This window comes from Amblyomma mixtum, chromosome 2 (assembly GCF_055824585.1).
Source record: "Amblyomma mixtum isolate Tamu chromosome 2, ASM5582458v1, whole genome shotgun sequence".
Lineage (NCBI taxonomy): Eukaryota > Metazoa > Arthropoda > Arachnida > Ixodida > Ixodidae > Amblyomma > Amblyomma mixtum.
The window spans coordinates 275,307,317-275,332,568 of record NC_143013.1 but is presented as its reverse complement, the minus strand read 5'-3'; the positions used below and the strand labels follow the sequence as shown (position 1 = coordinate 275,332,568).

The 25,252-nt window shown below is 47.8% G+C and overlaps 1 protein-coding gene across 1 annotated transcript in view; it reads left to right on the top strand.

Annotated features, from left to right (window-relative positions):
• The first annotated feature begins 1,646 nt into the window (after window positions 1-1,646).
• The window catches only part of LOC149364065 (solute carrier family 2, facilitated glucose transporter member 1-like), a 37,982-nt gene continuing 14,376 nt past the window's right edge, over window positions 1,647-25,252 (top strand). The window contains exons 1-4 of the mRNA XM_089574070.1: window positions 1,647-1,804; window positions 11,133-11,231; window positions 13,582-13,867; window positions 22,200-22,370. Coding sequence (XP_089430196.1) covers window positions 1,784-1,804; window positions 11,133-11,231; window positions 13,582-13,867; window positions 22,200-22,370 — 577 coding nt within the window. The 5' untranslated portion in view covers window positions 1,647-1,783. The remainder of the gene's footprint in view (window positions 1,805-11,132; window positions 11,232-13,581; window positions 13,868-22,199; window positions 22,371-25,252) is intronic.

Genomic DNA, 25,252 nt, shown 5'->3' with positions numbered 1-25,252 from the left:
GAGAAAAAATCGGCACAGACACCTAAGACTGTTTACGTGCGGCAATGCAAAAGCATTGCTGTCCCTGGCCACATATGACGCCACCCGGTACGCTGTAAGGCGAAAAGTTGCATCACAATTTTGATATAAAATTGATATAAAAGGATATAATTTTGATATAAAAGGCATACAATTGAACATGCATATGCAGTCGGTTCGAATCCATTTCGCAAGCTAGACTGCAACTTAACTAGCGCATGTCTTGCAGGTTTGATGCCTGTAATGACAAAAGTGAATTTACTTCACTGCAGGTAGCAGCATGACTCTCCTGATAAGTTTCTTGTATTATCTTGTATTATTGATAAGTATCTTGTATTGTATTATTCTTGGTGCATTCCTCCAGAGCCTATATTAGCCGAATTTTGCGCCCTGAGACCGATCCGGAGCTATGGCTGCACCGTCCAGAGCGGTGTGAGAGATTTTCGTAAATAAACGCCAGAGATAAAATTGCGAGGGCTTGTGAAATCGCACAGCGATTACCGCCCAGACAGGGACAAAGTCGAAGCCGAGAGACAAACCGCTCGCACCCAAGCTATCCGCATCATCAGTAGATGTATAATTTCATCTGTTTATTTATGATATATCTTTGCTAATTAATGGAAGGAAGATTTGGTCATAAAACCATATTAATATGATGAACGAAATCTCTTCGTGATCCTGTGTGCATGAGTGGTTTGGTTTGAAATATTTGTGAAAAAAAAAATAAATTGAAGATGTTGTAAAAGAATATTCCCCTCCCCCCTTCCCGCTGCACTGCCATTGCTTTAGATGCAAAGTGCGACATTTTAGGGAGGAAAGGGTTAGGCATGCATAGCAGCCTTGTGACTGCACTACCATTGCTTTAGGTGCAAAATGCCAGATTTTATTGAGAAAGGACTTAGGCATGCACTGCAGCCTTTCGACTTCCTTCAGAACATGTTCTGCAATATAAGAAGGGTGCGACGTACAAAAGGATAGACAAGGGGCTTAGAATGGAGCGCCGCCGGCGACTTCTCCTTCAGGTGCAGAATATAAATCTCCTCCCTTTTTCATCTTCATCGTGTTAAGCAGCAGCCAATCAGCAAATTTATTTCACCGCTTCTCAGCTGCCTTGCTTGAAAAACATACCAGCTCGGAATTAAATCTCTTGCCGTACCCAATGAGTTAACATGGGGACGATGTTCCCAGAAGACTAAAGCTGTAGAACGACTTCATCTGGATAAATACGAAAGAAAACTTATAAGGGCACATGAGCAACACGAGAGCTGAAAAGCTGCGCAAATTTCTTCAAATCTGCATGCAATACCATGACGAGAAACAGCACTCCTACCAGGACTTTTAAAAGAAGGGACTGACATGAGCGTTGTGTCAGTCTTGTTTTTAACGTCCATGCACCACGTTGTTTTCTACCCCGGTGCGCCACCAAACCAACTATGTCAGTCTTAGTCTCAGAGTGGATACGAAGACAATTTTATTTTTTACTTTCACGCGTTACCTTGTCAAGAGTCCGATAAGTAAAGCAGATGCGTTTAAAGGCACTGGCGTACTCGCGACTTCGGTCGCGTCGTCATCTTGTCTGAGCTCCTTCCCCTCCGTTGGTGGCGAGCGGGCCGGACGTGATCCCTCGCCGCTGCGAGCGCTATCGGCGGAGCGTCGATGGCAGCGCCGGACGACGAAGACTGTGCCAGCGTCTGGGGACCTGCCTCCGTCAGACATCGCGCAAGACAGCGTCGGCGGAAAGCGGCTGTCCGCATAGCAGCAGGCGATGCCCTATCAGCAGCAACAGGTGAGCGAGGGTTTTCTCCCCGGCCGAGCTGATTCCTCTGCTCTGGCGCACCCAGCGGGACTGAGCGAGAGGCTATCCAGAGGAAGCGAATTGCGGGCGCGTACGAGATAACCTAGAGCGCAGTGAGTGCGCCGAGACGTCGCGGCTCTAAGTGCTTGTATATTCGCAAATTAGACTTTGGTATCATGTTCCGACAGGCTGACCCCATGTGGCTTCACCAGCTCCCCTTTCTGTAGCCACTTTAAGGATGGCAACAGATTATGGCCAATTTATAGCCAGACGGTCAACTGGGCAGATCGGGGTAAATTGTTTCCCAACCATACGTGAGATGTAAGATGGTGAAATGGAATAGAATAAGGTCTATCTAAATGAAATCGGGTAAAACGTCGAGGAGTATGGACCTAGCACATGAGACTTGTAGTCAGTAGCGTCACCGTTCGGTTAGCGTAGTCAGAAATACTCTTGTGCACATGTATAAGTAGTTTCTTGACGTTCAGCCACCCACTTTGTCCATCTTCTTGTTCACAGTGCACTGCCTTTCAACCATTTTTATCCGAATCCGTCGTTGCATTGCGTAACCTTTGCGCCCACAGCAGAAGTAAGCGTCTACTTTCTGTTTTCGAACGACGTCCAGGAGCAAAAACTTTGAATAATTTACACACTATTCCTATTGTGGGTTAGTGGTGGTAAACATTTTATTGGATGCGCTGGAGTGGGTTTTAGGGGAGAGTGGAGGGTTTCACCGCTCCCTTGCCTGGGTGGTAGCCGATTTATTTTGTGCACTTCTGTAAAACTCACACTGCCTCCGAACTTAAAAGGTGTGAACGGAGCAAAGAAGATCTAATTCATTCGACCTTGCGTTCCCCCGATCATTTTGTGTGAATCCTCGCGTCGAGTTCGTTAATCTTAGTTTCGTCGCTGCATGTACATCAATAGTGCATGACTTGGCCCTCCGTTGCAGACTTGTACTCCCCCAGCTGTAAGCCAACTGACTGTACCGTGCGCCCTTCTTCTGTGTCCCGTTTTTGCATTAGTGAAATACCGTCTTCACTTTTGCGGATGGAGCTACGGAAAAGAAATGATTCAACTGTAGTTTAGCCTTTTTAACTGCTCTGTGCTCTGCCTAGCAATTGCTTGTGGCCCCATATTGCAAGCGAAGAACTGTGCATTCGCTCATGCTATGTGTGTGATCTTCAATTGGGCCTCAAAGCAAGCCGACATATTGCCCGCGAAGAAATTGCTTCTTGCCGTTTATCACGAAGTATACGTCAGCGCAAATTGCGATCGGAGGTTAGCTGCGAAGCACTTCGATGCGTGGATATCTCTACATGGATTGCTATTCGCAACATTACTGAGCTCATCAGACTGAGCGAATAATTTCCTTCGAAAAATTATCAGGCGAAGTCGAAGACGCATCTTATTAAACATCTTGTAGTTCTGCAGACTTTGCTGCATCTGTTCATCTTCGCAGCACTCTTCTCAAAGATGCACTGTCCATGAGCAGATTACTTTGGCCCTATTTATTTGCAACATTTGCCAGATACTCCAGGCGCTTTATCTAAACAACCAATTAATGTTAGCGGAACTATTAGGTGCATTCTCACAATTTTCATGCCTTTAGGTTCACTGTGGCGTCTCAAGTGCAGCCAGCAAAGTGTAGAAGACAGTGAGATGGTTATAGAGGAGCTAGGGAGGTTTTGTAGTATGTTTCACAGTGTATTTGCCAAAAATTCTGACTCGTAACTATGCCTTGAATTATTAATCACAGCTTAATTCTAACCCTCTTTTCCAAGTCAGTTCCTTATTTATTACTTGCAACTGGGTGCATGGAATTATTTGGGGCCACTTAGCTTTTGGTGAAGTTCGAGCCACAAATCGACGCGTCCCCGATAATCACGCGATAATGGCCCCGTCAAGCTGACAGGAAAATTCTCTGTCGACGTCAGCGACGAAGCAAAACATTCCTGCTATTTTGTTACTATTAAGCACAGCAAAAGAGGGCTGCCCTAAGAACGCCCGTGTTTTGCTCAGACTGCAATCACATGCTTTAACGTCGTCAAGCGAAACTTAACAATCTTTGCCATAAGAATAAGGGGTCAGACCTCTTCACATTTCACGTATTATTCTCTCGCCTTCTACTATAGATTCTCGTGGGAAGGGGCATCTCGGTGAGCCTACATGTCAATCTTTTGTTAAGGTTATAGATGCCAAGGACGCATGTACTTTGAACTTCATGCTATGCTGCTCAAGAACACAAGAATACCCAAGTATGCAGCAACAAAAACCAGAGCAGGGAAAAAGAAAATGAGATATGATTATCTAAGAAATAACAGTTGTTGGTAAAAATATAAATAAAACGCTTATTAGAGCGGATGAAACATTATCTATGAGAAGTCAAGGCTGGTAGTTAGGACGGCCATAACTCGAGCGATGCGTAGTAAGAAAAGTAACGCCATATAATGAGTCCGATAACAAGCGCCCCCGGCTTTGGAACGTACGTGGTTCTCCAGGGGCCAGCTCTGACCCTTTCTGACCTGAGAGGAGGGGATAAGAGTTAGCAGCTGCTTGCATTTTCGGCACAGTGAAGCGCGCGATGGCCGCATGGCGCAACACCGTGGGGGACGTTCACCATCTATTATGGATCCGACCGGGAGCAATTCCGCCGAAAGCGGCGCCCATCTGCGCAACAAGCTGTCCGCAGAGACTCTGGGGCGACGCTGTACGCGAATCGGCCTATGTTTTTTTTTTGTTTTTTTACCCGCTAGGAGGCATTACTGATGACAGGGGCTGGTGCAGTATCTCTATTTTTCTGGAGGTCTTCTCCGCTTGCGGTTGCGCGGTTTTAACGCGCAGGCTGTGGTCTTGCTTCTAGCGGATAGTACGAAAGGTTGCATCAGTTCAGCAGAGAATATTAAATTAATGTGGCGTTGTGTAAATGTCGTTGCGGCAGTAAAAAAGAAACAGTCTTCCTTGCTGAATCCAAACAATCGGGGCCCCTTTTTGTGAGAGTTTGAAAACAAGCGTTTCCTTTTCTTGGTGGTAAAGAATCTGCATACACCTTAGTTAGCAAGCGTCCTTTCCGAGTTGTAAAAAAGCCATAAGCGTCCTTGATCACCACTCCTGGAATCATTAGGAACGATCTTTTTTCACTAATCAAACGGCGCACGACGCGTTTACCTACTTGTTTCGGAAATTATTTAAATAAGAGTCAGTTGCTGTACGCCTGATAGCTTTTTTAGGTTAACAGGCAGCACATCAAACGTTACCTGATGGGATTCTGTGCACTGTCGCTGCTTTTTCAGCGAGACGAAGCGCCAGACATTGCGATGAACTTTGTGTAGTCAGGTCCGACTTTGTACCGCCAATTTACTACGATATTATAAAATGTTTAACATAAGACGCCTCTATAGGATGCTATCATTTATTACCACCAGGCACTGAGATGTTGTTTTCAAAAGGCGAAAAATAGATAAATAATAAACGGCAACCCTTGCGTCTCGGACGCAAATTACGCTTAAGTGCTCGGTCAATGGAAAGCAACGTCTTTTCCTGCTCGACCTATTCTGGGATTCTAAAGTCCGGTTGGAAGTTTTTTATGGTAATCAACGCACAGTTAGCCAGGTGAGAACTTATGGAAAACAACGTTCGCAATCGTAAGCCACGTAGGTTTTTGACACGGGCATCGACATTTCAGCAATTGCCAAGTAGTAGTCCGCGCAGTCATCTTCATCATTTATCCACTCTTAAGGGCCCCTGTCGGGGTATTTTCATAAAAGGGGGGGGGGGGGGGGGGGACAAGTACGACATGAATGCAGAATTTAAGGCCAATATAAAAGAACAAAGTGTAAAAACAGTTCAAGAACTCGCCTTGTCTTACTGGTATCGGATCATATATGTACTACGTCGCACAACTCACAACTGAAATCTGACAAACCCAAAAGAACTTCTTTAACATTCTTTTTTTTTGTCAAAATGTCACAGAAAATTTGACATTTGACAGAATTTTTCTGCACAGTTTGACAGAAAAGATCCTTAAGTTATATCCTTAGTTTAAGCCCCGATGCAATGAACTTCGAGGAAGCCTGGGAATTTCGGAGAATCAACTTTTCACTTTATCCAGACACAACAAGGACGAGGACGGAGACGTAGAATGACAGAACAGGTGCTCTCCATCCTCACCCTTGTAGTGCCTCGGTAACATGGATCCGTACGAACTCTCCCTTTTCCACCCTTTTGCAAGGCAACTTTCATTCACTTCTTTTTAGCACCCTAGAGGCCCCCTTACATTCTGTAAGTGTTTACACGACATTTAGTTCGTGTTCATCCTGCAGGCAAATCCGATTCGTTTTCCAGCACCGTTCTCCAGAACCACAACGAGCATTTTAAATGAAGCAAAACAAAGCCTGAACTCTACGCTAGCCTTATAGCAGGGCTGTACGACACCCAATCATCATCTCACCCAGCTGCATTGCCTGACTGCCTGGAAATCCTGGGCAGAGTGAGGAAGGTCTTTCGCCTTCGAGGAAGTGCAACCGGAAGGTGGGGCTGTTCCTCGGTTGTTAATGATACCTCGGCGCAGCGCTTCGCGTGGTAGGCGTGAGGGATGTCACGCACAGCAGGGATTCTGTGGCTCAGTAACGTGCGCTAAACTAGAAGCGCGGTACTGTGACCGGAGGAATCCTGCCTCGAAGCACGCGTCGTGCTCGCGTTTGGCAGCTCCTTGGAAATAAGATAATCTGCCTCTTGGGCTTGTCTTCAACCACTACCGCTCGGCCGTGTGTCTGCCGTAAACAAGGAGGGTGCGTAAGAAGGCAGATTGCGGCTGGCACCGCTTCCCGGGAGGTCGCGATAAAGGGGTCGTTGTGTACTTGGGTTACGCAGCCACGCGACGGCCCCCCTTCCGAGAAACGATGAAGAAAACATGTCTCAGAAAATGCTCGCAAACAAACACTTGAGGTACACGCGACAGAAACTAACCCAGGGCCGTTGAAAGCAGCGTGACGACAGAGCTGTATACGGCAAGCTTCAGTGTATGGGCAGTTGTGAGGAATACATAAAAGACTCACTCGCTCATATTGCATACCCTCGTAAAACTGGTCTATAGACAGTCTATAGACTTCTTATAGACTCCATTGCTTTCCCATAGATATTTTCGTCTGTCTATACGCAGTCTGTGGAACTGTCTATAGACAAAAGTCTCCTAAAATTGTATGGCCATAAATCTATAGATCGTCTATAGACAGTCTATTGAATTTGTATTGCCTGTAGACTATTCTCTAGGATTTTCCTATGACTGCCTATAGACCTAATTGGCAAAAGTCCATGGACAGTCTATAGACTGTCCAAGAATATTTTGTAAGTGTAAAATGCTGCCTGAAACAGACTTGCTACCAAAACGCTTGTCAGCAGTGATTATTCATTTTGCCTAGTAACCAAGGGAATAGGAGGAATGTTAGGTGAACTACATGAGTTGCAATTCATGCAGTATTAGCTCCCTTCTGTTTGCTTTGTAAATCATATGTGACATTAAACATTAGACAAATCCAAGGACACGAAAGCCAAATGGATCTATTACTCGCCTGACTGCTTTGCAAATATTATGTGACAGTGGATGGCAATGCGGAGGACACTAAAAGCAAGCGGTTACAGAGTGTTGCAGTAAAGTTTTGAAAATGGTAATTTCAAATTCGCAGAGCAACATGAAACGGCTGAAGACTCGGAGAACAAAAAATAAGAAAAATAAAACATCTTTGTTATCAATAGTTTTACATCCCGAACCGTTTTCTTGTCGTATTTAAATGCCTAACACCAGCGTTCCTATAACTAAAGCCATAAATCAATTTCTCCGCGCAGTACGTGTGAAACGATCGGCACGCTGCCTTTCATATCCAACAATCCTGTGCAAGAGCATATTGAACCGGAAAGAGTTTATAAAAATCCACATTTTATAAGATTTCACTACAACAATCTATATATCCGCAGATCTAACTTCTACAGGCTTGCATTTTGTTACTATTACCGTTTTTGTTGTCATCAAAAGCGTTCCCAATTGTTTTTCTATGGAATTCTTAACTCCTCCATAAGAGCGGTCAAAAAAAGTTTATAAGAAATATTTTGTGGCACATAGGAAGCATGGACCATTGCTTTCAATATTTCCATAACCGTACCTTACGATTTTCCAGTATTCAAAAATTTTATCCAAGAATTTTGGACAGTGTTTAAAACGGACAGTTGATTCGAGAGAAATGCTGACACATTGTTCTTAAAAGCTTGCAATTTGGGTGTTTCAAGTACTAGCGACCGCGAAAAATCTTTCAAGACAATTCTTAGTTTAATTTCCTTGATTGTCTAGGGCAGGCGACTGACCTTATAAAGCGGTTTGAAAACCACTGCGCACGCAAGCATCCCCCCTCCCCCCCCCCCCCCCCCGCCAAAAAAAAAAACTACAATAAACTACGAGATGTGAGAGTGTGAAGCTGTGCCAACTTCTCGTTGTGTTTTTTTGTAGGCCGTGAAGTACAGTGGCTGGGCAAAACGTGGGCATTATGGAGACGATCGGATGTTTCTCCCTTCGCGCTCGTCATCAACAGTGTTCCGTCGCCGTCCCCACTCCCGTTTCTTTTTTTTTTTGTTTTGTTGATGCACAATACGACGGGTGCAAGTTTCGTGCCGTTCAGCGAGGCGCCCATGTCTGATTCTGCACTGCTCATGGTCACTCGCTTATTAGGTGTGGTAGTGACACGTCGGAGAATATACATTCATTTATACGGACCATATATGTTTTTGCATTCTTAGGAACGAGGGCTGGGGCTCCTCCTCAATAACGATGAGCAGGATGTAATGGAGGCAGTCGCAGGCATGAAACTGTTGTTTTTCTCACGGCTCCCAAGCAGATGGAGATAAAGAGAAGGAAATAAGTTTATTGGGCAGTTTCTCCACACTTGCCACCGATGTAGAGCAGGAGGTCAGGGCGTAGGGAAGAATACGTAAACGAAGAAGGAAACAGTTGGGGATGGGAGATGATACGGATGTCCTCCCGTAGCATCTTATGGGTGAACTCAGGGAATGAGATGAGAATGACATCGCTGTGTTACACGTATCTCTCTGGACCGACCCCGATCTCGTAGCCTGTTGTCCTTGGAATGTCCTGGTGCACACGAATAAAATATCCGTCTTGTGCAAACTGCGCACGCTGCCTGGAAATGAGAAACGTTGCAACATGTTGACTCCTGGTTGGTTACAGTTTGCTAGAAATAATGTGAGGATGGAGCCTCGTAGTTGACAGTGATGCGTACGGAGGTTCCTTTTTCTATTCTTTGTAAGGTGGAGTCCTTGGGCAATGAGCTTGTTAATGCTTGCCTGAATAAAGCAGCGTGCTTTCGCGGCACAGAGCTTGATGACGGTAGAGCTACGTTATTTGCGTATGAAGTCAGCACCAGTTGCGTTCGTTTGGGAGGCAATGAAGGTTACAGCGTATACCCTGAGCCAGTGCGGAGCAACACCAAAACTGACCACAAGGGGGGCGGGGGTCAGTTTAAGCAATGATCGTATTAGTAACTGTTGGACAGATCGAGCTATGCGCTGCTCATACCCGGGTTACTGTCTGTGAAAACGAAAGTGATAATTCGGGTTTAGCGAAAACTTCAATAATGCCTTACTTCTCACAGTAATTCTCGCTGATAGCGTCGGTGACGACACAGTGAATTCAGAAGGAAATAAACCAAAATCAAAGAGGAGACCAGCACAGCAGTTCGCAGTCACCTCGGGGTCACGAGAACCGCGGCCGATCGGCACAAGATCGAGACGTCCTCGCGCAGCTAGTCGCCTCGTGTCGAGCGTACGCGCGCTCCAGCGGCCATCACCGTCGCCGGCCGAGAGAGAGCGATGCCGTCCTTCATAAACAAGCCCGGCCCGGCGTTCGCGCTTCGCCGAGCCCCGGCGCCTCTCTGCGTGGTGGGACTGGCGTGCTTGTATTTTTAGGGCCGCTTTGTGCGCGCTGCACGACTGGACACGCCGGCCGCAACGGTCAGAGGGAGCTGATGTCCAGTAGGCGGCGCTGCTTGCGGCGAAGGGAGGCTGGGCATGGCACCCACCGTGGATTTGGAGAGGAGGATAAAGCGTTGAGATGTTGTGCTAAACATCTGCAACGCCATGATGGTGCTGCCATGGTTGTCCACCAAAGTCTGACCAGCATCATCTTCTTGTGAATAGAGTGTCCCACAAAAAAGCACATGCAAAATTCGAGCTCTCCGCGTGCCTCAAAAAGCGTTAAAATTCGTTTGAACTTGCTATCTTCTGAGCACTTCTATCGGTGATGGTAAATTTCATAGTGAATAACAGCCATGGTGGCCTAAGCTACGAACACAGGGTCTCAGACGAGCGTTTTTGCAAAATTGTAACAACCTTCTTGGCCCGGAGTCAGCATGCTAGATCCTTTTTAGCGGCCGGCTATCAAGAAGCTTACTGCAATCACTGCCATCGCCATTATCAAAAAATGGTAGAAGGTTTAGTTAGTACACGGGACTGCGGTCTGCGTTCTACATTTAGTGTATTAACTTCATATTGCTTCTGCCGGCTTCTAAAAAGGTGCATGTTTTGCAGTGACGAAATAATCTTTTGCTGGGCACTCCTGCAACAGAAACAATCTTTAATGGCTTAAACCGTCATTAAGAACGAAAGAACAATAGCGCAGCTAGAATCACCTGCAGCTCGTATGCACTGTGGAACGACTCGGGTTAGTAAACAACGATGCCTCCTGACGTCGGCGGTACCCGCTTGAAGGCTAGTGCCGTCCCTCTTCCGAAAAGAAATTAGGGATAATGTTTCCCGAAAATGTTTAGCGTCAGAAATCCTCCAAGTGCCCCTATATATAAGCCAATCTGCTGCAACTGCTGCCTCCCTAAAAGGAAGTTACAATGCGATTTTTTCCCCCTGAGTCGCATAGAGCTGTATCGTCATCGTGAAGAGACAAAATCGCATGCGGGGAACTGGGATTGCATTTTGCATAGAGCGCCCACCACAGGGATCACACTTTTCCAAAGCCAGCGCTCGCCTTCCTTTCTCCAGGCGAGGAGGGTGAGGTTAAGCTGAGTGAAGCAATCTGAATGGGCTGAATAACATGAATAATTTGAGTAGGCTTACTCTCTATGAGAGTAAAGGTTGTTGTTAGATGGGTTGATGGTTGTGGCAACGCATTTCCCAAAAGCTTACCATTGTGGCCTAATTAGTCCTTCCTTGCTTAAACTGCACTAGTCCTCGAGTTTTTCCCTGATTTTTGCCTCTTGGGCTTAACAGAACATGTTCGATGCTTTTCTGCTTGATGACGCAGGGCCTGACGCCGACGCTGGTGCTAGCCGTGCTGTCGTCCGCCGTTGGATCCGCCTTCCAGCATGGCTACCACCTTGGCGTCGTCAACTCTCCGCAAGAGGTGCGAGACGCGGACGCACAGTCGCCGCGTATGCCTGGGATCCGGCGGCATTGGTGGTGTAGTGATTGTTGGTGACGGGTAACAACAGCCACAATTTGTGCAAAGTCACCCACGCATGCATTCACAGTATGAAAACGAGAGAGACTTATTGCACAACACTAGAACGCACGTGCAGGCTAATGCGTATGCGCACTAAGGCATTGTCCAAAGAAAATTCGGCAATCAAGGCATTTTCTTTCCTGTTCCAAGTGCCGAGCGGTTTATAATGGGTACAATCTCAACTCTCGAACATGAACGAGGGTCCGCAAACACTCTCGTCACATGTCAGGCTTGTCTAGTATTGCTAGTACTGCTGAAGATTGTGTTTATTTGGTAGCTCTGTTGCTGAGTGTCTGTAGCCTTCGCTCTGCCGCCTGCTCTTTTCAGCCAGAAGATGGCGGTCAAACTTTTACGTTGTCACGAATTATTCTGTGAAATTCCCGCCGTGTTAGTCCCCCTTTAGCAACAGCTCTAATAGCGATGCCGGCCCCTGAACCTCCAGATTATATTTCCTTCCAGGACCGCGCAAGCACCAGTCAAAGAGATAGTTCTCTTGCTGCTTTTAGATCCCGCCCAGCTGTCACTGCCAACACCAGGAAAAACTCGCGGCCAAAGCATATCGTATAGCCTGATTTAAGGCTGGAGCTTAAACTGGAAACTGCAGAGCTAGGTATGGAAAGGAAATTGATTGGTGGAACGTTAAGACACAGGAAGAGACCAGAGTGGGTCATCAAAGAAATGCGAGTTAATGATATTCTAGTTGAAATAAAGAAGGCGAAAAGGGCATGAGCAGAGCAATGAATACGCAGGCAAAGTAACCGACGGGCTGCTAGGGTGACGGAGTGGATTCCAAAAGGAGGCAAGAGTGTCAGAGGGTAGCAGAGACTCAGGTGGGCGGATGAGATTAAGGAAGCTTGCGACGGAGGTCACCGCAACTGGCACTGGACAGGTTTAAGTGGAGGGATATGGGAGAGGTCTATCTACTGCAGTGGCCGTAGTTAGACTGATGATGACGATGACGCTGCCTTTTAGTGAAGAATGCACCAAAATGAAAGTGAAGATTCTCAAGCGACCACGCGGAATCCCAGTCTGCACATGAGAAAGAGATAAACGCTTAATACGAGGAAGGAACGCCTCTCTAGCCTGCTACTCCCTACTGAGAAAGAGGAAGAGAAAGGCCCCGGAAAATCAAACGAACATGGTGAATGATGACGTCATAATATGACGAACTACGTTAGGTCTCCAAGAAAGAATCTTGCTCACTCCCACGCACACACGAGCTAGCACACATTCCATCCAGTGCCTTAACCTGGGCCTCAAGGACCTCCCTCTTGATGCCGGACGTCTCAGTATCGACAGCAAAGCTGAGGCCATTACGAGATCATCAGTTCTGCTGCTGCAACGTCCCTACTTCCCTTAAGTTCGCTCCACCTTTCAGTTCGTTAAAATACTGTTTGCGGCGTCGTGAAAGTGAAATATCATCGTTTCCGGCTTTGTTCGCGAGGAGGAACACCTTGCCAAGAGCCGCGCAAAAAAAGGGGAAAAAAAAGCACACCCACAAACACTTACAGACATGAGGCCTTCCTCTGGGAAAAAGAATTGAATCCGGTAGGTGCAGCTTTACGCTGTGTATCATAGCCATGTATCCTGGGAAACCAGTGTGCGAATGTCTTTGCAGCTCTATCATTGCCACTGGGAGACTCCCTTGTTGCCCGCCATCCCACCCTCAAACCAAGCCCATTTGAAAGTTCTGTCATAACACTCCTGAAGCTTATTGAAGTTTATTTCCTCATTCTTTCAAAACGGTGTAAACCTGCTTTCAGAACTGCTCTTCGTCATTTCCTCTATGATCTTTTCACAAGTATCAAAAGGCAAGGTCCCTCAAATGTCGGTAGGCAAGGTACCTATAGGTCTCTTTCTTCAGTGCTCAACATCAAACCCTGGCAGTTCTCCTGCTATGTGTATGGGCAATTTCAATGTAGGACAAAAGTAACAGCAAAATCCGCACTTAGACTGAAGACTTCCATATGCGGGGGCGGGCTCCATATAATGGGCAATACGCTGTCTCTTCAGCCCGTTGTGCCAAAGGCGGTGCGGACAAAGCACTATTTTTCTCAATTATTTTATAGTCTTCTCTAGCGAATTGGCCTTTCTGCAGTACGAACTCTAAATCCAGGCCAATCACTTAACGACGCGGGTATGAGCCACTTCAACAAAAGACAACAGCAGCAGCAGCCGTACATTTGGCTGTCAGCTTCTGCAAGCCATGGGTGGTGGAGTGCATCTCGAAATGACCCTCGTCTCGTCGCAGGTGCTGGAGTCGTTCATCAATGACACGCTGTCGGAGCGCTTCGGCGAGCCCGCGACGGACGGCGCGGTGACGCTCGTGTTCAGCGTGTTCGTGGCCGTGTTCTGCGTGGGGGGCATGTTCGGCGGCCTGCTCACTGCCTGCGTGGCCGACCGGTTCGGCCGCAAGGGCGGACTCATGCTCAACAGCGGACTCGTGTTCGCCGCCGCAGCGCTGCTCACGCTGGCCAAGGGTGCCGGCTCTTGCGAGCTGCTCGTCATCGGCCGCCTCGTCGCCGGAGTGAACGCCGGTCAGCAACTCTTATTCCTCCTGATGCTGTCTTTATACTTGCGTACGATGAGTTGCAGCTCAAGCGTAGGGTTGAGGCGAGCTAGCTTGTACCTGCTGGATGCTAACGGTGACAGCAGAGCTGGGGTGCAAGAAACCGGAGCCAAATATGACGCAGATGTCAGCATTCCATCCGCACCCAAGCGATGGCAAGCACACGTGTGGAGTGTTGTTGTTGCTTCTGAAGAGGCGTCTGAAGGGGCTAAAAACGTTTTAGAGCGCAGCTCTTGGGCGTTCCTGCGTTCCGCGTCTAGTCGTCGTCATCGGCGTAACATGCCACCTGACAGGTAGCGTGTTGGCAGGTATTAGCAGAGCGAAGCGCCATGTGCCACGGCGAGCGCGGAGGAATAGACAACCGGAAGGTGGCTGCACCTGTGTTGTTTCCTTTGTGCTCGAGTGTACAGCTTTTACGATAGCTGGTAGCGTTAAGTTTGTAGCTTTGTGATCGCCAGAGTCGCCTGCGGTTGTCTGTTGCGCAAGCGCTGCGTTGTTTGACGGGCTCACTCCAGAGGATGGTATAGAAGGCTGCGCACTCGCAAAGATAAAATGCTGAGTCACGGGAGCGGCATGTATCCTGTCGGTCTGATCGCCAAGTAGCGCTTAAGAAACAAGTGCCAGAAAGTTAGAAAATCTCCCGGGAAGGTAGGGCGTGTCCGGCGCTGGAGACGGCTGATGGAATATGAATGGCAGAGTTTCTGTCGCGCAGTGGGCTTTACCTGGCTGGTAATGATGATAATTATGGTGGCTGTAGCAATAACGGTGTTGAGTGGGAGTTCCCCGACTTTTAGCACTTTATATTGGTAAGCGATCTGGTCGTTGTGAAGCGTATGTTCCAGTGTCGCGTGCTAGTCCTATAGTGTACGGCCAGGGGAGCTTCGTTTATGGAATAGTGCACGTGCAGTCCGCTGGGGAGCGAAGAAAGCGAAGAGCTTGTTTGGTGCATGGTAGAGTGCAGTCGTCTCTGTGCAGGTTGTGTTCTCATGCTTGCGCAGTCATTTTCTACCGAATGCAAGAACAAACGTCGGTCTCCGCAGCGTGTTCTATGGATGAGTTTACCAAAGTCTGCGCAGCGTGCTAGCAACGCAACCACTTTTTTTTTCTGTTGTGTACATATCTGAAAGCCTGTAAATTTCGAGCCATTCTCTCACTGCTGTGTAGGGTTTAAAAACTTGTTTTGCTTGTCTAATTTCAAAAGCACGTGTGCCACGACCGTATGATCGCGCTAAGCGACCTACCCATTCACTCGAGTGTTACTGTATGGTTGCGGAATAGCCAGACACGCAGAGCTAGCTGCTTCAGCTCAGAGTTAGTCATTCCGTTCGAGTCGTTCAGCTGCGGGTTGGGTAATACACGGCGCACAGCCGTAGTCCGATCAAGAGACGTATTCCTTAGCCCTGCTTCCCCTTTGATTAAGGAGAGTAAGCCAGCAGGAGTATGTGATGGACAACACAGACAGCGGGCGGCTACATAAGACGCGCTTAAACTGCGCATATCCAGCGTGGATATCTCCCGTCGCCGCAATCGCCACTCGAACACACTCTTCAGAGTTGCACTATCTTTCCTGTGAAGTGGCACTCGGCGTTTGCCATCGCTTTTCCAAAGCCGCTGTTTTTCGGAGAACGCACATGGCCACCTCACAGCAAAGTGCAACATGTGGCGCTGTTCGGTCAATACTAAAGTCCGGTGTCACGAAGGGAAGGGTCTCTGACGTGCTTAACTGAAGGTTCCTGGTATGCGCGGAGATTCTGGGGCGACGAATTGAGGACGTAACCTAAAAAATAGTAAAGTTTTGATTAAGGCGAGAGAGAGGGAGAGAGAGAGAGAGAGAGGAAACTATTATTTGTTCCACATCCGGCTTCCTGATTCAAGTAGGTGGTTTGAGTCGGCCGCCCGGCATGGTGGGATGGTTACCCAGCACTCAGGCGATGCTGGGCGCCAAGAGCCCCGTAAGGAGCAGGGACTATTGAGAAGAGCTGGGCAGCGGTGGTTCGAAAATGTGGGCACTCCGAGAAGTTTTGGAGTGTTATTAGAATATCCATCGTAGTATTTGCCGACGGGTTTGCCGAGGCTCTCGTGAAAGTCCAGCGTGTAGTGGTCAGTGAGGAGGGAGTTATTTTGAATGCCTCGCCAGTAACTGCTGTCCTGGTACGACAGCGGTGGGTACGAGGCGGGGAATTAACATCGGTTAGACCCTTGCCCTCTAAAAGGAAAGGCTGCACTGGTACGAGCTCTGCGCGTCTGACGTCATCCGTACGACATCGTTTCTCCTTTTGTTGATTGTTCGGCGGTGCGGCAGCCGACAGCAGGTAGCGTCTGGCCACTTCAGCCCGGGTGCCACAGGAAACGGGTTCTGGCACGTCCGCCACCGGCTGAAGTGTCTGCTTTTTAGCGCCCTGTACAGACGACGGGCGCAAACCTTTATGCGTTTCACGGCATATGCGGGGCATGCAGTTTTCCGGTCACCACTAAGTGTGTCTAATATCTTTCGAGTGGACATTTAGCTTTCCGTTTTATTTGCCGCCAGCTCACAAGCACCGCTTCTTGCCAGAGATAGCTATCGCAAGTCAGTAGGTCTCGCCTCTATCGTGATCTCAGACACCTCGTGAGAAAGGGCCATCTCGAGAAGCTTAAAGCAGTTGCTTGCACGGAAGACCCCGCTTGACCTGCTTCACAGATAGCTGGAATTCTCAGCGCTCTCTCTCAAAGTCTGCACCACTCCATAGCGCAGAAAAGTGTCTAAGAGTACTCCACGTGCCCGCCTTCGCAAACGCACAAGATTGCGAAGGCGCGCTCCAGTGACCAAGCGGTCAGTTAAATCTACGGGGGTGCGTGGTTCGCAGAGGGTTGCAAGTTTATTGCTTCCAGCATAACACGAGGGTATTAAGTCTTTTGTGTGTGTCACGCATCCGTCTCGACGGTTGATTGGAAGTGGTGTTCTTCAGCTGAGCTTAAGTACGTAAATTTAGTACTCTGCCGCGGGGGCCAAATTTGATGCAGGCGCAATTGAAAAAAAAAAAAATGAAAACTCTCTCATGGCCGAGATATTTCGATCTCTGTTAAGGAGCCCTAAGAGGTGGGTAATTAACCATCGGTACAGCTTGCAGGCATATAATAACGAATTATTTTTTTTGTGTGTGCGCCGCGCTGAATTTTTTTCCTGTGTAGGGATGTAAAGTCCGAAAAGAAACTAGGAAAAATGGGGTAAACAATAGTTTTATTTTTTTGCAGCAAAAAAATGAAGGAAAAAACACTAAATTTTCTGATGCGACATTTAAGTCTTATGAGTTCTTGCTCTAAGTTTTCCTTTCAGTTTTGCGCTGAAAACTACTTCAGCTTGTATCAATGAAAGTCTGGAGAGCAGTCGTCTTCGCCTGTGTCAGATGGCTTTTTTCATATGTTCGTGCATGTGCGTTGGTTTGCGTGGTAAATTGTTGTAAGTTGTGACAAGGGTTCGAACGCGGTCCGACGTATCGAAGCGCTTTTCTCTGTGTGAAACGGACAGGGATGGAAAGAAGAGGGCAGTATGTAAGTACTGAAACGTCGAGCATGGATATCCCAATGTCACAGTATAACAAAGCATCTGATGTGTAAGAGTGTCCACTGGACATCAAGGACACTTACATAAATGACACAAACGCGAAGCGTCCATATTGATTACCAGTGCAATCACCAAGCCAGACAAGCTAGTTTGAACTTTGTCGAGGCGAAAACAGTGGTCTTTGCAAAAAAAAAAAAAGAAGTGTTGCGTCTTTTGTTTACTCCATGACTCCAGAGCTGCAAAGCCAAATGAGGCCGCCGCCTTGGCTCGAGCGATGCACTTAGCTAATGCATGCCTTTATTTTGACTGAGAATTAATATTTTTAAACTGGCTTTTAAGGTGCGCTTATTCTCCACCTACTCGGCCCTTTATGAGTGGACCTTTGCTCGACTCCGAATACTCGCCAGTGAAGCATCACGTGGAGGAGACCATGGGAAATGCTTCGTGCTTGACACTTTAGACAAACGGATGGAGGGAGCCGTGGATTTCTTGTGGCTACGCCAAAACTCAATTACGTCTTCAGTCGAAACGGGTAAGAATTGACACACTGCGATGTATGTTGCGGATGAGATCTGCAGGGTGATCGAATTAATGGGAAGAGAGAAAGTAGTAACGCTAGTCACGGGCAACACCAGCCACATGCATGCTGCCTGTGCAATAACTGCGAGAGAGTTTACGCATCGCACGTATTGAATGTACTGCTCATGGCTTAAACTTGCTTTTAATGATCTCATGAAGCTGTACACATCGGAGTATGTCCGTAAGACCTCATCACAAGTCAAGAATCGCTTGAAGCGCACCCACATCATTACTGTGACGTTGCAGAAAAAGCAACCAGCAATATACACAAGAGGAAGTTTGGACTGTAAAGTTTTCCAACGAAACAAAGTGGGGTGGCTTGACTCTCCCATTCTAAAACCTTCTGATAAACAAGGAACGCTTTCAACAGATCGTGATAATAAGTGACCTGAAAGTAAGTCCATGCGAGAGGATGTTTTGGATAAGGATGGTGTCTGGAAGCCCGTGCAAAGCTACTTGCAGCCCATTACACCAATTCCACCAGCATTAACTTCGATGAGGTTGGACAAGGATCCAGTGTCAGCGGTTCCAGAAGGCTTTTCCGTTTCATTACAAGCGAGGTGACGGCAAACATGGCGACCTCCGCGCTGACAAACGCGTAGAATATTCAAACGAAAGAAATTCTCATCATGTGCGAAACTCTTTGTTTACGACCAGTCCATATTGCCGTTGATTTGTTGGCTGAAAGTTACAGAGGAAAACATCTTCATGATGCCCATGTTGCAGACAGATTCGAGTGGATATGTCAGCAAGCGGGATGCCTTTCATTAGGTATCAGTAAACTGCTTTCCAAAATAGCAGAGTACAGGACGGACATAGGGATTTGGTGCAGGACAGGGATCTGGACACCGCGAAGCCCATGGCACCATTTATCTGGTGGAAAGGCCTGTGCACCAGACAGCCGCTCGGGCCTATGGCAAGTCGGCTTTTGCAGATACAACTGTCACCCACCAGCTGAGCATGTATCTAACTGGCCGTATTTCGGAAACGTCCACATAAAGCTTCGAAACAGGCTGGCAGGTGAACATGTTCGATAGCTTGTCTAAGTGCAGTCAAACCTAAATGGGGAAACAACTTTAACCAGTGCCGCTGCTTGAGGTACCGCGTCCAGCGACAGTGACTCCGAGTCCGGCTTGGAGTGAATCTTTTGCCAGTTTTTATATTAACTTTCATCGATGCCTTAGAACTAGAAATCCGGTCCAAAAGTGAAACGTTTATATCTGCATATTTGCCAGAACTAATGAGCACTTTTACTGACGTCGGTACTATTGAGCAAATATATCTGTGCTGTTTTTGCGAAGTTCCTATTTTTCCAGAATTTCGTTTTTCTCTATAAAATAACACTAAAATGAGATTTGTTGCAAGCCACTCGAAATTCTCAGAAATGTTGCATCTCTACTCTTGGATTCCAACGTGCCTCTCTCTGGGTAGTTAGTTCTCTATATTATGCTGAAAGAAAATTAATTAATTAATTAATTAATTCTTCCACAATTTCTGAATTAACTCATCTTAGGAAAGGAAGACCTGAAGTCGTTGGTTACGGAAATCGGTGACCGTCTTGCTCTGCCTTCCAAATATTTCCTGACGGAATTACGAGTCTGTGCAGCTTCGCTTACGAGTGCACATTCAACCCCATGACCTAGACCCCGCAAGACCTGGGACGACCCGAGAAACTCAAGACGGAGGTGCCCACTCACTCGATACGAAGCTGACGGCGACGTACTTTGTCGTCGAGCGTGCTTACGCAAAGAGGCTACGGCGAAGAACTATATCGCCTAGCTGCTTTCTTGCCTCTCAGGCCATCCAAAGAAGGCGTCCCGAGCGAACGATATATCTCCTGCCTCACTTCGAGGAGCCTTGGAGTAGTGCCCTGTAAGATAAGATTGCACACGTGGCAAACAGCACGTCTCTCGCTCGTGCCAGCGTGCATGTCTCTCAGAAGCAGTTCATATGTTTGAGCGGAAAGTGGAGATTGCGACATCTATGCTTATACGAGCGAATGACTGGCTTCAGGCCTTGTTCTGTAGAGGAACGTTATATGCCCCTTGCACGCCTTTCTCAGCAGAAATACAACGCTGTTGAGTCCGGGGTTAGAGTTTAGATCATCGCTACAGGCGAAATGCAAAACTATCCGTGTTCCGAGGTTTCGGTACAGTTTGACGAACCACATCCCTCCACCACGGCGAGCATCGCAGCCACGAATGCTGCTTTGAAACAAAAAAAAAAAATGACGGTGGACTTGCGTAGTTAGGTCGAATGCGAATGAGGTGCGCTAGAAGTTCTGTTTTCACTTCAGTTCCAGTGTTCACATCCAGTGTTAACGGATGGCAATTGCTCGTATAGCGATAATGGATTAATGTCCATATATGCAGAATTAGTATTCCCTCCATTCATAGATCTCTGGGAGTCTCCGTGCCACTGCTAGTGCTGTGGTGCAGCGGCAAAGCGATGCGCCACTGCCCTTCTATGGCAGGTGTTGCCAACGGGGGGACTTGGGTTGCTTGGGTTGGGTTGCGACCCAGGTTGCTCTTGCCGAGCAGCCTCTCACGATTACCTGAGCTGCCACCTGACACGGTGGGTGGGCTGCTCCCCTGCCCACTTAGTGGTGGGCAGGTAAGCAAACAAACACATAACGGATAAATGCGGGGGATGACCCCTGTAAGTGCTAGCGCAGTAAAAAAGTAGATCCAAGTAAAGAGTTAGGTATAACGAAGACAATAGCATACACGCCCAGGTCTAACCGTTTTGGAGAACAGCGGAGAAGCGGTTTAAGGTAAACAAATTGAAGCACACACTTAAGCTCAGCCTTAATGGCATGACGCTATAGCGTAGTAGGTTAATTCCCATATATGCAGTATGTCATTCTCTACTTTACATTCATAGATCATTTGGAGTCCTCATACCACTCATGCCGTAGTGGTGCAGCGGTTAAACGATGCGCCACTTCCCTGCAATGGCAGTTGCTCCCAGCGGTGGGCCTTGTGCGTTCCAGGTTTATTTTCAGAGCGGCCAATTATAAATTTAACGGCCACCTGCCACGGTGGGCAGTTTGCTCCACTATCCGGTGGGCAGGTCGTGATGACGCAGCGTGGTCACGTGACCTAGGCCTCCCACCCGCCTCCTAGGTTGCTCTCTGGGCACCACCTGCCAGAGTCATGCCCGACATGTTGCACACATGGCGACACCCGGCTTTACCTAGCAGAGTGAAGCTATCGCTTCAAGAGCTGTGTGGGATTTGCCTTCCTGACGCTGTGCCTGATCCGTGGCCGACGCCAAAGTGCAGGGTCCCGGATTAATGTTGACCACGTGGGGCTGTCTAACGTGCACTGAAAATGTCCAACGCAAGCAAACTTGCGTATTTCGCTTCCATCGAAATTCAAGGGCGCGACTGTCGAAGCTCTACGTACGCCTTCCTCCGTGCGACCATTTCCTGTGCGCTGTGTGCCAGTAGGCACAGCCAACAAGACTGAAGCTGAGAAACGACAACGCAGATATCGGCAGATCAGGATTCTATCCAATGTTTGGAGACCAACGGAGTAGTTTGGTTTGGTTTAGTGTGCAGCGTCCCAAAGCGGCTCAGGCTATGTGGGACGCCGTAGGGGAGGGCTCCGGATAATTTCTACCACCCGGGATTCATCAACGTGCACTCACATCGCAGAGTACACAGGTCTCAAGCATTTCGCTTCCATCGAAATGCGACCGCCGCGGTCGGTATCGAACCCGCGTCTTTCGGGACAGCATCCAAGCACCATAACCACTGAGACACCGCTGTGGAGAGCTCAACGGAAAAGTTAGAGAACCCCAGGTTATTTAGTCGCGACGTCCTGCTAGGTTAGAGTAAGAAGGTGACAAACTTGGACTGCTTGAACATCATAAGGCGCCAAGTACCACAACAGATTCTGCGATAGGGGTTAGCCCCCATCGCATAGCCTCGAGCGAAACCTGTCATTGGAGTCGGGCTCCTCACAGTCGGGCTCCAAAGTAGTCAAGAAATATATTCATTGCTATCATCATCAGCAGCAGCAGCAGCCAGGTTTCGTGCCCTGCAAAACAAAGGTGTCTTCAGCTTGTCTCCTGTTAGCTTTAGTTCCGCCCCGTTGCATCATTTCTCTAATCTCATCATGTTATATTCGCCTCTGTGCGACCACTCAGCACAGTCCTGTAATCTTGTCCGCAGGGCTGACTGCTGGTTTGGCGCCGCTCTACCTGACCGAGATATCACCGGTGCGGTACCGAGGGGCGGCCGGCACCATCTACCAGCTGGTCCTCACCCTGTCCATCCTGCTGGCGCAGCTGCTCGGCATCCCCGAGATTTTGGGGAACGAAGACCTGTGGCCGTACTTATTCGGCAAGTAGTTTTTTTTTTATTGTAGCGACAGCTAGACTACGCCCGCTCTTCGAGCCTTCCGCGTGGCACCCCTTGAGCTCCGTGGCGGCGCCGTGGCCTTGAGCCGGTTGGTCACGTGGTGCGGAGCAGCTGCTGCTGCCGGCGGCGCGGGGCGCCGGCGAAACCGAGGTGCAGCAGCTGTGCGCATGCGCCGTGTTGAGTGTGGGGGGGGGGGGGGGGGAGGCAGTGGTTAGAGGGAGAGGTGTCGCAGCTGTATAAGTAGGTGGCTCGGCGGAGCTCTCCCGTCACACTAGGTTTAACCAGAGCTAAACCACAGCCAATTTTTTTATACCGGGCTCATTACTGCATCATATAGGCATCTAAAGAGCATATTATTGCACTGTAACTTGAATTAGCTTCGTGTAGACAGAATGTACAGTCTTTGTCAAAAGTTTAGAGCCCAGGGGGTTCACTTCCAAGCTTTATGTTGGGACTCCAGGAGCATTCATGGAAGTCGTCTCTATTGCAGGAGGCAGTGCCAGAAATCTCATGTCCAGGAAATTTGGAGCACTAGAGATCCATTAAGAACGACACAGTGGCTCAAAAGAAAACCACCTGAGCTCCAAACTTTTGACAAAGGCTGTACATTTGTGATACCTAAATGCATCCGGGGCATAGGGCTAAAACTGTGTCCCGAGTTTTAACCAAAACAGTGTTTACGTGTCAATCGAACCTTAAGCGACAACGCTGAGCCGTAATAATCTGTGCATGAATTTTGTGTCTTAGGACAATGCGGCTATTCGAGCAGGTGTTTTTTAGTAGACGCGAAAAGATGCACAACATGCAGTCCCTCACTTCTGAAAAAAATCGGCAAAAACAAAGAAAAAATTATCGCTTGTCTAGCATATCTCATGCAAGACGACCACGCTTAATGCTTTCAGAAGACCGCGTTTTTCACGTGAGTGATTAAGAGATTTCCCGGAAGGGTTAGTATATATCTTCGAGGTAAAATAAAAAGAAGGGCCTTTACTGATGAGTAGGGCAGGAGTGATTAAAGAGCGCGACAAGTGCTATCAGTTAGAGAAAAACAGCCGGGAAGTCTTACGAAAGCACAAATTTCACTCGCGTCACTCGAGTGTCGTGCGTATCACTCCGCATCTCGCAGTTCTGACAGAGAGGGGTGCTGAGACAATCTCAAGCACAACAAGGATCGTGTTGCGTGTTTTGCCATACAGCGCAGCTATACAGCGCAGCCCCGCATATAATAAGGGAGCGGCTGCTGTGGACTTCTAAAAAAGGAGCTATCGTATTTTCCTGACCAAAGGCAAAGCTCTGAAACAGTCGTGTTTCTTTCGGGAAACCGGGCTCTCTTGTATTCGCAGCACACTCTGTATTTCATGCTTCTATTTATACGATATTTATTTGTACTACATGGCGGACCTTTAAGGGGAGCGGTACAAAAAGCAGCAAAGAACAAACCGTACATAAAAAAACGCACACAATAATAAAGCATCACTGGCACATTTCGCAATGAAAAGGGAAGATGTTTCCACACCGATATATCGTGCGTGAACACAATTAATGCTTGAGTACATATGTTCGCGCGAAGCAAGATTAATGAGTGAGGGTTATGGTGCAGAGTTCCGAGTTAGAGCCGATAGGCCGAGATACGTCTGGTGCATGGTCAATTGGTAGTTCGTGGTTAAAGAAGCGACGAAAGAAACTTAATGCGGAGTTTGCTTCCAACTTGTAGCGATTCTATTCCATTACCTATTTTTTTCCATCATTTCAGCTGGAGAATCAGATAATGACAATTTAGAATAAATAAATCTTACTGCTTCTCTCTGAATTCGTTCAAGATGGTTGATGTTAGTTTCATTATATAGGTCCCGTGCAAAGCACCCATAGTCGAGTTCCGGCCTGGTTAGTGATAGGAAAGCGCAGCTTTTATAGCGTTTATGGGGTTTAACATCCCAAAGCGGCACGGCCTATGGGGGCCATCGTAGTGCAGGGCTCCAGATAATTTCTACCTCCTGTGGACCTTTAACATTGACATCGCGCAATACATGGGCATCCAGCGTTTCGCCTCCATTAAAATGCGACGACCGCGGCCGGGATCAAATTAGCGTCTTTCGGGTCAGCAGCCAAGTACCATAACCACTTTGCCAGCTGCGGCGGCTCTAGTGATATGATAGTATCCTAAAGCTATTAGATGCTTTTTTTTATTTATCTCAGAGGAAGCAAAGTTTAAGTAAGGCGGATGAACAGATATTGTCAATGCGAATGTTCCAAGATTAATTACTAGCAAACGACACGCCTAAACAGTTAGTTATTGATTTTTTCCCGCGTTATTTGGATGCAGTGAAAGCTTGGGAGATGTGTGGAACGGTACTGATAGTCAACCATGCAGGTAAAAGGGGAGAATAATACTTTACAAGTTCCAGAAGGGTGCACAGGTGTTGAGGGAGGGCGTGTATGGGCCAGGCTGCCCTAGGTTGGAATGACCACTACTGGAAGAGAGGCGATTGGTCACCCGAGCCTGCCATGCACGGGGCGCGGAAACTTAATCCTGTGCACAGAAAATACAGAAGCTTTCAAAATAGTCGCATGCGACAAAAAAAAAAAAAAAATCTGGGCAAGAACGACGCCCCCAAAGGTTGGATCCCAACATCGATTTTGAAATTCTACGTGCCTTCAGTGCACCCACGCAACCGTTCTGCACAGACGTAGGTTTGGCGTGGGTTTGACGGGACAGCACCTTCACCTGACTGATTGTGTAGACTCTGGAAGCTGTGCTTCTTATCAAGCCCCTCCCTGAGATCGTGGATTACATTATCGTAGTTTGTTTTTTGTAGTTTGTTAAAAGGTTTAGAGTTTAGTTAGCAGTATATGGTCTGGCGCAG